The sequence below is a fragment of the Coenobita brevimanus genome, chromosome 89 (assembly GCF_032717465.1).
Source record: "Coenobita brevimanus isolate Jiangsu-jjx chromosome 89, ASM3271746v2, whole genome shotgun sequence".
Lineage (NCBI taxonomy): Eukaryota > Metazoa > Arthropoda > Malacostraca > Decapoda > Coenobitidae > Coenobita > Coenobita brevimanus.
Window position 1 is genome coordinate 20,872,852 of NC_137042.1, and position 14,351 is coordinate 20,887,202.

Genomic DNA, 14,351 nt, shown 5'->3' on the forward strand with positions numbered 1-14,351 from the left:
ATTAAAATAAGCATATTTCGTTAAGGAAATTCCCTACACAATAATTCATTTCTGGGGGTATTAATTATGGGTTCAAACTGCTGTATGTATCATTAAGTGTTAGCATAGTTTGCTAGGTTTGAGTTGCCTTCAAGGATTTAGCAGAAAATAACTCGCAATACTGGAAAATTTTCCTTTATATTGAGCCTTGGTTACGGAACTCGATTTGGCGGAAAATTCGAGATAACAGAATGGGCGTTGGCTGAGTTAGTTCATTAAATTGAACATCTACTGTACTTTCTGTTATAACATCCCTGTTTAACGACACCCTGGCTCAATGATGGGTTTTCCCAAACGCATCTCATTGTTATAGCAGGGATGGCCTGTACGTATACAGTCACACCTCGGTATATGACTGGGTTACATCAAGTGAAAACAGATTGCATAACAAGAAATTGCATACTGGGGTCAATTTGACATTGATTCAGTGTGGATAGGGAGGGGAGGCCAAGGACCATGTGACCCGTAACTAGGAGGGGAAAAAAAAAAAAAAAAAAAAATCTATGCACTATAAGTGTGTTCTAGGCTGGTCTCAGTCATCACCAAGGGTGTCCCTAACGGATGATGGACAGTTGGAGGGCCTAAACAGTCAATCTAATTCCTCATGAGTAGGTGAGGAATGATGGCAGGAGTAAAGGAATGTGTGCAAAGAAGAGTGAAGCAATATGCCTGAGGGAGAGCGTAGGGATGTGGTGGGCGGGGAGTGCTGCTGTGGGGCAGCAAGGGTGTAGGGGTTAGTGAGCCAGACAGAGATGAAGACAAGATAGATGAGATGGAAGCAGGGTGTAGCATTTACACCCCACTCACTGATGGCCTGGGCTCTTCCTTGGTGTTGGTGGTTGTCGCATGAGGAAAAAAAAGTGATGATGGCGATGGATTTTTTTATCATGGTTGAGACCATGGACTGGTGCTGCTTAAAGTCTTCAGCGATCTTGTTCGCCCCCTACCTATCCTTATTGCACTCAATGTCCCATTCCACAACATAGGAAAGGCTATGCCTTACCCTTTTAGCACTGGCATTTGCTAAAAGCGATGGCGTACCAATGGTCTTGGATATGCAAGAGTTATATAACACAGGGAGATGATCACAGGTGTGGGACACATGAGCAAGTGGACATGTGAAATGGGGTTTCAAAGGGGTGGCACACAGTAGGTCGCATGTACAGAGACCTCAAAATGGGGTTCTAGACATGCAAACACTAGGTGTCCATCTTGGCTCAAATGGCTGCCTCTCAGCTTGAGTGGGTGGCAACTTGTACACACTGGATCATTGTAGGCACCCACCAAAATTGGAGGGTGAAAGACTGACGAAGAGAGTGTATGTGAGTGAGGTGGAGGGGGGAAGAGGGAGGAGGAGGCCGAGGATGAGATGGACGGATGGGGTGGAGAGGTAGAGGGGGGTGTGAGCTGGGAGCAGGGCAGTGAAATGGCGGGGGACAGAGCGACTTGGAGGCAATTTGTTTGTGGCCACCCCAAACGGGATTGAGGCGTCTGGCAATAGATAGATAGATAGAAATACAGTGATCATTAACCTGAAACTGGGTATAACTATATATATATACACACAAGGGGTGGTTGGGATTTTGTGTTCAAGTAATGCCACTCAGGGATGAGTGAGGCTGGTCACTCTCATCTTGAACATCAGGACCAACTTGCCTAGCCCTGGGCTCCTACGCTCCTCATGGGGCAACACTGGATTGGGTGATGAATAATAATAATAATACATATATATAAAACTTCACTGTGAGAACAAGGAGTGAATGACAACATTGTAAAACTGCTCGAAAACATATATAAAGAGGGAACTGCTACAGTTAAATTACATAAGGACTCAGTAAATTAAGACTGAGAAGGGTGTACGTCAGGGAGATACAATTTCACCAAAATTATTTACAGCATGCCTAGAAAGTATTTTCAGAAAGCTACACTGGGAAAACAAAGGAGTGAACATAGATGGAGAAAAGCTAAACCATTTAAGATTTGCAGATGACACTATCCTAATCTCAGAAACAGCAGAGACATTGCAGGAAATATTAAATAACCTGAACAGAGAAAATCTCAAAGTTGGGCTAAAGATAACCGGAGTAAAACTAATGTTTAATCCACAAACACCACAGAGCGTCACCAGAATAGGTGGAGAAATTCTTGAAGAAGTCGAGGAGTACAATTCTACCTATCTATCTATTGCCAGACGCCATAATCCCGTATGGGGTGGCCATTTGACTCTGAGTTATTTGTTTTACAGGGAGGGGCACTAACCCTCCACCAACCCACTTGACACGTAGGGAGCACGTATGGTTTGGTTATATGGTTACCACCCAGCATTGTAAATGGTTTCTTGGCTTACAGGAAACATTAAGTAGTCGAGGAGTACAATTACTTGTGCCAAATTAAAAAATTAACGAAAGATAATGATAGCGAAATAAAAAGACATTAAAATTGGATGGAAAGCTTTTGGTAAACATAGAGACATCATGAAAAGTAGTTTGCCAGTTTGTATGCACTGAAAAGTATATAACGAATGTATAATTCCAGCTATGACGTATGGGTGTGAGACCTGGAAACTGACTCGATGGAAAATAAATTAATTCATTCTCAGAGAGCAATGGAAAGGTCAATGTTGGGAATATCTTGGGTGAGAGAGCAGACTAAAGTCAATGATATTACAGAAGTCAAAAGGGAACAGACATTAGTTGGGCAGGCCATTTAGCAAGAATAAGTGCTAACTGATGGAGCAAGAGGTTCACTGACTGGACACCAAGACACTGTAAGCATAGCAGACAAAAGCCAGACAGGAGCTGGAGAGATGAGATTGAGAAATTTGCAGGGAAAACGTGGCAAAGATTGGCTCAGTCAAGGAAGTCATGGAGAAGGTTAGGGGAGGCCTTTGTTCAGCAGTGGACTTGTAGTGGCTGATGATGATGATGATGATGATATACAGTATATATATATATATATATATATATATATATATATATATATATATATATATATACATAAGTAATCCCTTTATTATCCGGACGCCCACTACCCGGACATTTTGGGCCTGGGCCTTTGGACCCCCCCCCCCCAAAAAAAAAAAAAAAAAAAAAAAAACCATACTTTGAATTGGTGTGCAGTGCTGAACAGCTGTGTTTACGCGTGCCCCTTGCTGCCCCCTCCCCAGTTACCACCTAACTACCATCCTGACTAGACGCTCATCGCAATGGATGCTGCACGTGCTTGTTTTTGTGAATAAGCCGCAATACCTCGCCGCTAGACCACATGGGAATTTACAGTGTTGTGTAGTGTTATGAAATTAGAATTCAAAGTGCAAAGATTAAGTACAGAGTGCACACTGGCGATTGAAACTGGCGTGGTGCAATTAAGAACAAAATGTGCAGTGTTAAATAATTATAACTCGTAGGGGAAAATGGATTAAGTGCAGCAAAACACTGGATTACTATACGTGCTTCAAGAGCATTTTCACCACTGCCAGAGCTTTAGAGGAGGCGGGTTAACCTTCATAACGAACGGCCACAGATGTGTTGTAAGTACCCTGTACACTGCTAAATATTTTCCATACTCGTTTCTAATTCCTCATTCTCTGGTTGCTTTTCATTTATTTCATGCTTTTTGTCCCTTATTTGTGTGAACAGGGTCTTAAATAGGTGCTGTGCAGGTCCGGTAGGGAGTTAGTTAGGTGGTTTTCAAAGTTAGGCTGGGTTTGGGTCCATAAGTACCAGTCCAGGAGGCAGGGACCCACAATCCGGATAGACCCACTTTCTGGACATGCCTTTGGCTGTATTACATTGGATAAAGGGAAGATTACTGTATATATATACAGGAAAAGTCCATTAATCCGAACACGGATAATCTGAAAAACCCAATAATCCAAATTTTTGAAGAAGGCTGACAAAACTCCAAAAGTTCGTTCACTCAGGGTTCAATTAGTTCATTATGGTTTTGTGGACCTGATTACCCCCTGTTCATTCACTGGCGAATCGTTTACTCTGAATACGTCTACTGTGTGACGGCACTATATATAAACAGTATATATATATATATATATATATATATATATATATACTGTACAGTAAGTCCTCATGTTTGGACGCATTTTACTTCAATGTCTCGTTTTTCACGCAAGCAAAAAGTTTCCAAGTTGTCTCACAATTCAATGCTCCCAGCCGGCAGTCGACACTCAGCAGACGATGCGTACCGATGCTCAGTCTAAGCACTGTCCATTTTTCTATGCAACAGTTTTCCATGATCTCTATACAGCAGGTCCAGCTGGGCAGTAGACACACGTGAGTTTGTTATTGTTTGTGATAGTAACATACGATCTTCCGCCGTGTTGTGCTACTATTTCATAACAAAGAATTGTAACATGTTTCTCGTAACACTATTTATTTTTGTTTTGATGGACAAATACCTGAAATGGATGGTGTAAAGTAAAGCTTATCGATATTTAAGGAGGGAAAGAATAATAACCGTCCCAATACAGAGATGGCAGACTAAGCCCACCAATTTTTTATTCTATTACAGCCTTTCTTCCTTGTAGCAGTGAGTAAAATAATGTTGTTATAATTTCCCCCTTCCTTTTAGTGACAAAGAGGGCACATAAAATGACCGGGGTTTAGTTGACCTACTTTGATTTTGAAAATTAAATAATCTGGTGAAAAGTGGCAGCTTTTCATTGGTTAGTGACATCGGGAACAAGCCCATCCACTCTCAACACACCTTCCCTTGCCACTCAAGCCAGTCTTCACTTTATTTCTAGTATGGATTTTTGGTGTTGCAGCTCTTTATAACAGCTTTAATGTCTTTTCAGAAACAGTACATGTTTACTGTGTTATGCTAATGTAGCACTAGTAAACACTCTTCATTTAATATTGGGTAGGGCCTGTTTGGTGTTATAGTGCTTTCTGATAGGGTAGGTACATGTCCCATCGAAACGCTCCTCTGTTTTTCCTGTTGATTCTAAACTTCATATTTCGACGTTTCGCGTGGTTTGGGGGGAACATCCACAGCCCGAAAAACGAGGTTTTACTGTACAGTAAGCTCGCCCCTAACACGTTCTCACTGAGCACGCTTGCAGTTATACGCAGTTAGTGATGGGATACGTATAAGACAACGTAAGATTGAAAAGCCATTGCAAAAACTATATATTTACGCGAGACGCCTTTGAAAGGCCAAATCCTTGAACGTCAGCACAGTGCGCATGGTTTGTTTTGATCACGTGATCATGTGATTCACTGTACTGCTTTTCCACAGCATTGTATTTGTAAGCTAAATACAGTATTTACATTACTGTTCTGGTAAGTTTATGTACAAGTTCTAATGTTAAACCAAGAAATAAAGTCTTATAACCAGTTTACCTGATAGGTGTCGGAATATTGCCTTTTTTATTTGATCGTGAAAAGATTTGCTGCACTGATTTTCCACAGTACTGTATTTGTAAGTTAAATATTTACTGTTCTGGTATGTAAGTTAAAGCACTTAAATAAAGTTAAAGCATTAAGTAAAGCCTTGTAACCAGTTAACCTGATTTATATGATTACCCATGATTGGCGGGTTTCGAGACAATTTTCCGTCGTCAATTCGCCGCCAGACAATTCCCTGTCAGAACATGGACGATTCCCCATCAGGACAATTCACACCCTGAACGATTCCCCGTCATTCTATAAATATACTTATTTCGCCTTTGAATTCTATTCTAGCATCACCCACAGCTGTCTTCATTAATGACGGCGAATTGTCTTTTTATTGTTGTGATGGCAAATTGACGACGACGAATTGTCCCGAAACCAATCGGCATCAGAATGTTGCCTTGTGTTTATGTATTTGTGTGTTGAAGTTTTGCTGTGCAGTACTGTGTTTGTAAGTTAGAACTTTAAATAAACCTTCTAACCACTTAAAGTGCTTCATATTGATTACCAATGGCAGATAACAGCAAAACACCACATTTAGGGGGTCTAGGGAGCAAAATAAGGAGTAGTTAAAACTTACGCGGTTTTGAGCCGAATGCACCACGGTTGGAATGAAACCCTCATGTTAGGGGTGAGCTTGATCTCTCTCTCTCTCTCTCTCTCTCTCTCTATATATATATATATATATATATATATACTGTATATATATATAAATATAATTTCATTACAAACACAGATTGCACCATCTACATTCGCCACAGCTAACATCGACAGCAACAGTAGCATTAGTAGGAAAACTTGTTAGGTCATGGTACAGAATTAAGCTTGTCAGTATAAAGCCAAGGTTGGGAGAGTATTGATCAGTACAGTAGGTTACTATACCAATAATGTATATAAGTTACTCACCTAATTCATTAACAACTAGAGAATCTGTGAGGTCATTGTTGCAAAACTTATAGGTGTGGCAAAGGACAATAAAAGGCTTGTGGTATGTGGCTGCAGCCAAGGCCAAGCTAGCTGTCCCACACACACCTTGGATGGCTCCATTCATCATCACTGCCTCAGCTTCAACTACCACCTTTGTCACCTGTGGAAAGACCAAGAGGTAAAATTAATCAGTCAGTCATTCAGTCAGTACTCTCTCTCAGGTAATTAATCAGTCAATCAGTCATTATTCTCTCCCTCCCTCTCTCTGTAGAGATTCAGCAGACATCAACAGACTCTCCTCCAAAGTCAAAGAAACAGCCTCAGAAAGATAAGGTTTCTTTTCCAGGAAATATGAAATATGAAAGACTCTCTGCTACAAACAAAAATCCTCAAGCAGGGGTGACTCTGTCACAGTAGGTCTCTGCCTCATTGGGGTACTCTGTCTCACGGCAGCTGGCTGACTCTAAACCCCAGAGAAGTAGTTGCGTTCCTTATGTTTGGGAATCACACTCGCTGAATGCTTCCTTTGATAGCAAGCAGGAAACTGGCCCAAGCGAGAAAGAAGTACCTCCAGAAACCCCAGTGCCTCCAGGAAATGGAAACAACTAAGGTGTTTCTGAAAAAGGCTGGATCCCCTTCATAATAGTTTTCTTCATTTCTACAGTAGGTTAGTGAGAAACAGAAGGCCCATAATAAAGGCACTCATGGCTACAGAACATTTCAATGTTGTAGCCATTACAGAATCATGAATTCATAGTGATATTAGAGATTATGATGGAGTCTGAAATTCCTAGTTAGAAAATGATTCACAAAGACTGTACACTCAATCCTCATAAATCTCGTGTTCATAAATCACAGATTCGTAAATCACGGGTAGGTGGCCGTCAGACTACTGGCAACCTTAAATCACTGTTAAGTCGCGAAAATCGCGGATCTAGGCACCCAAGTGGGCCATTTCCAAGGAGAATCGTAAACCGCAGCATTCAAACTGAAAATCGCGACCCAACAACCAATCACCATGCGTCCCTGGTGGCATATGTGCATACTATTGCCGCCATGTTGTTGTTGTTCTTGTCCCACCAGTCCGCACACTACAGACCATCACCGTGGAGTACGAGAGTTACCTGCTTTTTTTGTAAACGTCCCCCCGCCTCCTACCTGCCATGGCCCCTCCCGACTCCCCAATGAAGCGCTCTAAGCAGTATGGCATCAAGAAGCTGCCGCAGTTGTCGTACAGTCAATATTTGGAGCTCATTTGTCGTGCTGAGAGGGGAAAGAGGTTTTCAAAGCTGGTGAAAGAGTTTGGGAAGAACAAGTGCTAAGAGGTTCTAAGTTCTTCCCAACACCACCCCACTCCATTCACTTAAGCAATTTCGTCATAGGATTAAGGTGAGATCCTTTAACATGGCTTACTTCTATTTAATACATGCACTGAATATTCCTAAATTTGTATGTTTCTGTTTGATGGTGCCTAGATAGGTGTAGGTAGGGTGCTGTGGGGGCAGGTTGGCCAAAGTCCAGACCCAAATTAATTTTTCACATAAGAGTTATTATTCATAAATCACGGAATTCATAAATCACTGCAGTGGTCCAGACCCAAATTGTCGTGATTTACGAGGACTGAGTATACTACGTGAGAAGGGGGTTGGATTTTAATGTATATCAGTGACAGTTTAAAACCTGTCAACTGTAATATAAAGTAAGACCACAAAATGTTAGGTGTATACCTTCATGTAACTCACTCTTCTGTCTTTCATTCTCTCCTCTTCCTTCTGCTTATGGGTGACTCTACACTGAATGACAAGCCAAATGGTTTCCTGTACACCAGGAAACCATTTACTACACTGGGTGGTAACCATATAACCAAATTTTGGCGCCTGGTGGTTTATGGGTAATTATTGTGCTCCAGTCGGATTGAGCCGGTGAAGGTTTATATCCAAGGGATGGTTGGGGTTTATTGCTCACGTAATGCCACTCAGGGATGAGTGAGGTTGGTCACTCTCATCTTAAATGTCAGGACCAACTGCCTAGCCCCGGGCTCCTACACTCCTCATGGGGCAACGTAGGATTGGATAATGAATGAATGAATGAATGAATATATATATCTTATGTACAGTACAGTAATCCCTACATAATATATATATATATATATATATATAGTAATCCCTCAGTTATCCAGACGGCCACTATCCGGACCATCTGTTACCCGGACGCTGTGATATGGCTGTTCAAAACCATTATTCACACATTTTTCCATTTTATCCAGAGAAAATGCTTGCATCCAGGTGGAAATTTTGGCTGCAAGAACATTTTCACCCAGCTGCCCCCCCCCCCTTTTTTTCAAGGGCCATGCTTATTGCTTGCCTGTGGCTGATGGGTCTGGTTGACCATAATTATTGCTTGGCTGTGGTTTACAGGTCTGCTTGACAAGACAGAGTGGTGTAAAACACCAAGAACAAGTGGTGTACAATGTACTGTAGTGGCCTTATACAATGGCTTTCAAAATTAGGGTACAGTATGTACAATGGGGAAGTGGGGGCAGGGAAGAAGTTCACTATCTGGACATGCCTTTGGCTCTATTATGTCAGATAATCGAGGGATTACTGTATTACAATTGTCCATGGAGTGAGGAAGTCCATTGACCCCAGAATCGAAAAGAGTGTACTGAGATGGTATGGTCATGTCGAGAGAATGGAACAAAAGAGTGATGAAAAAGGTATATCTGAATGAATTTGACGGAGGGAGGAGGCAGGGCAGGCCAAGGAGAAGGTGGAGGGATATGGTGGATGTGTGTGTGAGGAAGAGAGGAATGGAAGTCGGTGAGGCTAGGGGACTGACAAGAGATCGAGCTGGCTGGATGAATGTTGTAAGAAGTGAATGATCAAGGATTTGGCACCCCTTTTCAACATGACCGCATTCGGACTGGCTCTATCGAATACGTTTATGTGAAGCTACAGAATATGGTGAAAGTTTTTGGCATACCAGATAGAGCCAGGATTCTGGGGGCTTGAATGATGACTAAATGGAAGCGTGGCCCATTGGATTGGGTAAACTTGGGCTGTCTGGACATTGCAACTCATCTCCCTGCCCTAGGGTGGGAAAGGAGGTCCGGATGATGATGATGATGATGATGATGACAATTGTTAAGGTTATTTTCTTACTGACCATGTGTGTAATACTCAAGAATATCAAAGAAATTCTCATGCAAAAACCTAAATCATGTTTTATTTCTGCTGCACAGAAAAAACAAATGAGATTTTAAGATCACTGGCACAGTCATTTTCCATGGTTTGTATTGCAGCTTTTGGACATGATAACAGGTGAAGTTAAAACCATACTGATAGTTTTACAACAGCTGATGAAAGATATATTAAACTGATGTAAGATATAAGGAAAGTCCATGACAAGGGTTGCAATGCCCCCCTTCCCTTTCTTTTATCTTGGCAGATGACAGAATGGCATTGCCCCTGAAAGTAAAGAAAGTAACAGAATGCAGCAGTGTGAATTATATAAACTAAGGGATGAAGCTGGAAATTGGAAAAATTTAATTTTGAGTGAATGGATATATGATGTATTTCACAGGATATTGTTGATAGCTTTATCCTACTTTCATCTTTTCCTTTTTGCTACACCACAACCCAACTATCCTAACCCCTTTGACATTTAAGGAAGTGACTTAGTGTCCAAAATGATTACTGTCCCTATTCTTTGACCTGAAAGTGCTATGCATACACAGTCCCCAAGTTTTTGACAGTCCTTTATAAAACATAGTTGTGAACATTAGAGGTGGTTAGCCTGCATGCCATGTTAGAGTCCATACAGTAATGAAAAAAAAAAAAAAAAATTACCTTCATCATGGGTTTTAAACATGACTGCTAGAAACTGTGAGCATAACTACAGTACATCTCCACAATCATACCTGTATGTTTGTATAAACTGACATGAGATATTCTAACCTTGTCAATAATATTAGTGATGTCTGTGATGAGGCGGTAATAGGTGGTGACTCCACGGGCTGCCAGCTGCTGCACCATGGCCAAGCCAGACGAAGGGTGAGGGGAGTCGGCCACCACTACACTCACTCTGTTGTCACTCTCACGAGCTGCCTCCACCACCTTGCACACCAGAGCTGAGCTGCAATACAACAAAACTTACATGATAACGTAAGCATTTGCTATATATCGGTAACATATTTCAATTTCAATATGTTAGAACTTTTTCCATACAACTGATTCTATAAACTGAGTGAAACTGGTACTCCAGCATTACACCTTCTAGGGCATAGGGGGTCCAAGGCTAGGCTACTGTAGGCCAGATCATTTAAGGCTGGAAGACCTGCCTGTTTCTCAGCAAGTATTTTATACGAACAGAAAAACCTAGAGTAATCTCATGATGAATCACTGGAAATAAGGCATAGCCTTCACCCCTTCTTTCAAGTGTTTTTTAAGCAGATTACAAGCCTGTCCAAAATTTGAAGTGCAATGCAGTCCTTATACAGTACATTAACATTCACTTATACTAGTTAAACAAACTTCTAATCAGTAATACACAAACCTCCTGATTTTTACTTGATGAAACTGTACATGATTTTTGTAACTATTGATGTACCTGGGCAAACTAGTTTGCTAAAACTGGTAATGTTTAATATTTGAGGGTGACTAACTATCCGAAGGTGAGTATGACGTCATCCGGCTGAGTGAGAGCTGTGGCGTGGGATGCAATGGTACTGCTGGCCAAGCTAATATTCTCCCTCACATACTGATCAATGGCTGTTCGCAGCTCAGCTTTCGCTTGTCCTTCTGGCATACTGGGATCAATACTGTTCACCTTGTGCTTTAAAAACCTGAGGGCAAATCAGTTCAGCATATAAAAGCATGTGGAAAAAAAAAAAATTGTACGAACCACTGTTTTCCAGGACTGAAACTGAATATAAGATAGCATATAATTCATTCTCATCACCTTAAGACATACAACGCATTCTCTTCCCACCTTATGGCATTGTCCATGGCAACAGCCTGGGGACGGCAAGCATTGAGAAAGGCAACATTAGGTGTCAGTTTCTCTGCTAGATCACGAGATAAATCACATGACTCTGGAGTTCGATAGTCATTAATGAGTCTTTTGAGAGCTGCCAAGGTTGAAACCACTCTTGCTGTTGAACCATCAATAATTCGATCCTGGAATTGGATACAGCAGAATACTGAATATTAATGTAACCACTGTTATAATATAAATCATCATAAACAACCTAACCCAAGTTAGTACCATATGTTCATAAAAGATGAGATCTAGAACATGGCTTTGATCTCTAAACTGACATGAATGAAAAAGGAAAGTCCCTGTTATAGACTATACCATGTTCACTTTAATTAGATGTAAAACTGCCATCTCTCCATCTTGATACAGGGTTACAAGAGATTAACACAGGAATATGGCACTAGTCACGAAAGTGTTATGGAAAGGATGCAATGCTGTAGTAGTCATATTCTGCCATTCATCTACAAGAAGCAGGTTGCAAAAGGACAAAAATCTCTGCCAAGTTAAGGTGAGTGAATTAGAGCACATGTATGAAAACTTGCATTTAAATATTACGAGTACTGTACTGTATAATTAAAGTGTAGGAATTTAATAGCTTTAAGAGTTATCATCTGTGTGTGCATAGTGATACAGTACAGTATCTGAACATCTTTCTCCTTATTTACAAGATACAGTAATAACAATTGAGACCACTGACCTTCATCTTAATTCCAAGAGAGCGGATAGCAGGATGGATGGTGTCACTGTTCACTGGGTGTTGTGGGGCGTGAGACACAGGGGGTGTAAGATGACCCAGTAGGGGTATTCTCCGCTGTCCAGTCCTTTTATCGCTACTTCTTTTCTCCTTCCCTGACTTCACTCCCTCACCCGCAGTCTTCTTCTTCTTCTCCATCACATTATTTTTCAAATTTGTTAGCATTTCTGCTTTCTTCTTCTGCTGCTGTTGCGTCTCTTCCTGCTGTTGGGCTTTTGCTTCTTCTTTAGCTTGTCTCTGGGCTTCTTGCTTTTCTCGTCTTTCCCTTTTTAAATCTGCTTTTGACTTCCCAGAAGTAGTGCTTCCACTACTGGTTGCTGGTGGTTGTGCTGGTGGCTGCTGCTGCTGCTGTTTCACTGGTGTTGATTTTTGTTTGTTTCCCTCCTTTTTCTCCTGATCACCTGCTGGCAATGCTTTAGCATCTTCTTTCATAGTCTTGTTTGACTTGGTATTTTCCTTCTTTGTCTCTCCTTTTTCTTCAGTGTTTCCTCTCTCTCCACCCTTTTTCCTGGCCTTTTTTGCTTCCTTTCTAGCTTTTCTCTCTAGCTCAATCTCCTCTCTGCTCTTGTCTTCCTTAGCTTCAGCCATGGTATTGGCAGGGGTTGGAGCTGCAGGAGTCTTTTTGGTAGGAGTTTTGGGTACACTTTGTGTTGGTGGACATTTTTTTATGTCCTTCCTAGAAGCTTCTTTGCCACTATGTTCTATTATAATTGAATCAAGAAGCTTACAAAGACTGTCTAACTTTTTCTTTTCTTGGGCCATGATAATCTGCTGCTGTACCTAGGATGGAGGAAGAAAAAAAATTTTGTCCAAAAGTTACTTCGGTCATGTTAACGAGATTATCGTAAAGAAGCTTAACATTTAATCCTGTCAGTGATAGAGGTGCATTTATGAATTTAACTACATTAGTCTTCTACTTTAATGTAGACATGAACCCTACTACAGTTTCTTTCAGACATTAAATTCTGTCCAGTACTACTGTATACATGTGATAGGATGTGATAGGAAGCGTTATGAGGAACACACTCAGGTGGTTTGGCCATGTGGAGAGGATGGAGGGTGAAAGTCTGACAAAGAGAGTGTATGTGAGTGAGGTGGAGGGGGGAAGAGGGAGGGGGAGGCCAAGGATGAGATGGAGGGATGGGGTGGAGAGGTATATGAGGGAGGGGGGTGTGAGTTGGGAGCAGGGCAGTGAAATGGCGGGGGACAGGGCGACTTGGAGGTGATTTGTTTGTGGCCACTCCGTATAAGGGATTAAAGCGTCTGGCAATAGATAGACAGATAGAAATATGTAATAATAAGAATAGGCTAACTCTTGCTAGTGAAGACTGCCAGACTTTGTAAGCAATTTGTAGCCATTTTCTCATTCAAACCAGTATACTATCATGTTCCTTCAATAATAAAGTAATGGTAAGTTGTTTGATTAACAAAAAAATGGGAAAAAAGGCTAAACAGTGTTTAGGAGGAAAGTGCCATCGCGGGTGAGCACTTGAGTGCGTGAGGCTTTTGGGTACCATAGATTTTCTTTAATCTAAAGGGGTGGACTTTATTAGATTTTATAAATAACATACCTTATCTTAGTAAGGATGCCATAGGAAGTGTCTCATGGTTAAAATTGTTAATATTGTTATAAGTATTAGTGTTATCATGGTTATGGCTTGGTTGTCGTTACTGCCGTGTGGATATTCCACTTGTGGACGAGCAAAAACTTCCTGGCAATCACCTGACTGCTGACACGGTCATGAGTAGTACTGGTACATTTTTTTCTACGGATTATAGACCTTATTGCTAGTGTCAAAAAGCGGAAAGAAACTTCACAGAGTTAAATTACAGTAGCTACAGAGTTTGGGGGTGCAGTAGGTGCGAAAAAACAGGTTTGAGCTGATGTGGCACTTTCCGCCTTTGGATCAGCAACGCCTCATCAGAATTCCTATAAGGGAACTTTAATATACAGTACATACATATGTGCTGACAACAGCTACTGTGCATGTGCAAATGGTCTTATACATGCACACTAGAATGGAGAACTTTCTGCATAGGGGGAACTTTGTAAATCAGACACTCGATTGACCTTTGAAAGGAATAACCCTGAAAGTCCAACAATGCAGGCAGCCATTTGCTGTGATCTGTGTGAAAATTACTGAGGTTGTAGAGTTTGCAGCTTTAAAACTACACACTTCTGC

At 41.3% G+C, this 14,351-nt stretch overlaps 1 protein-coding gene across 3 annotated transcripts in view; it reads right to left on the reverse strand.

Annotated features, from left to right (window-relative positions):
• LOC145411442 (translation initiation factor eIF2B subunit delta-like) overlaps window positions 1-14,351 on the reverse strand; it is a 28,934-nt gene that overhangs the window by 12,058 nt on the left and 2,525 nt on the right. For all 3 annotated transcript variants that reach the window (XM_080281484.1, XM_080281482.1, XM_080281483.1), the window contains exons 2-6: window positions 12,112-12,948; window positions 11,367-11,554; window positions 11,041-11,220; window positions 10,334-10,511; window positions 6,357-6,537 (exon numbers count right to left, since the gene is read on the reverse strand). In XM_080281484.1, the coding sequence (XP_080137610.1) occupies window positions 6,357-6,537; window positions 10,334-10,511; window positions 11,041-11,220; window positions 11,367-11,554; window positions 12,112-12,930 (1,546 nt within the window). In that variant the 5' untranslated portion in view covers window positions 12,931-12,948. The remainder of the gene's footprint in view (window positions 1-6,356; window positions 6,538-10,333; window positions 10,512-11,040; window positions 11,221-11,366; window positions 11,555-12,111; window positions 12,949-14,351) is intronic.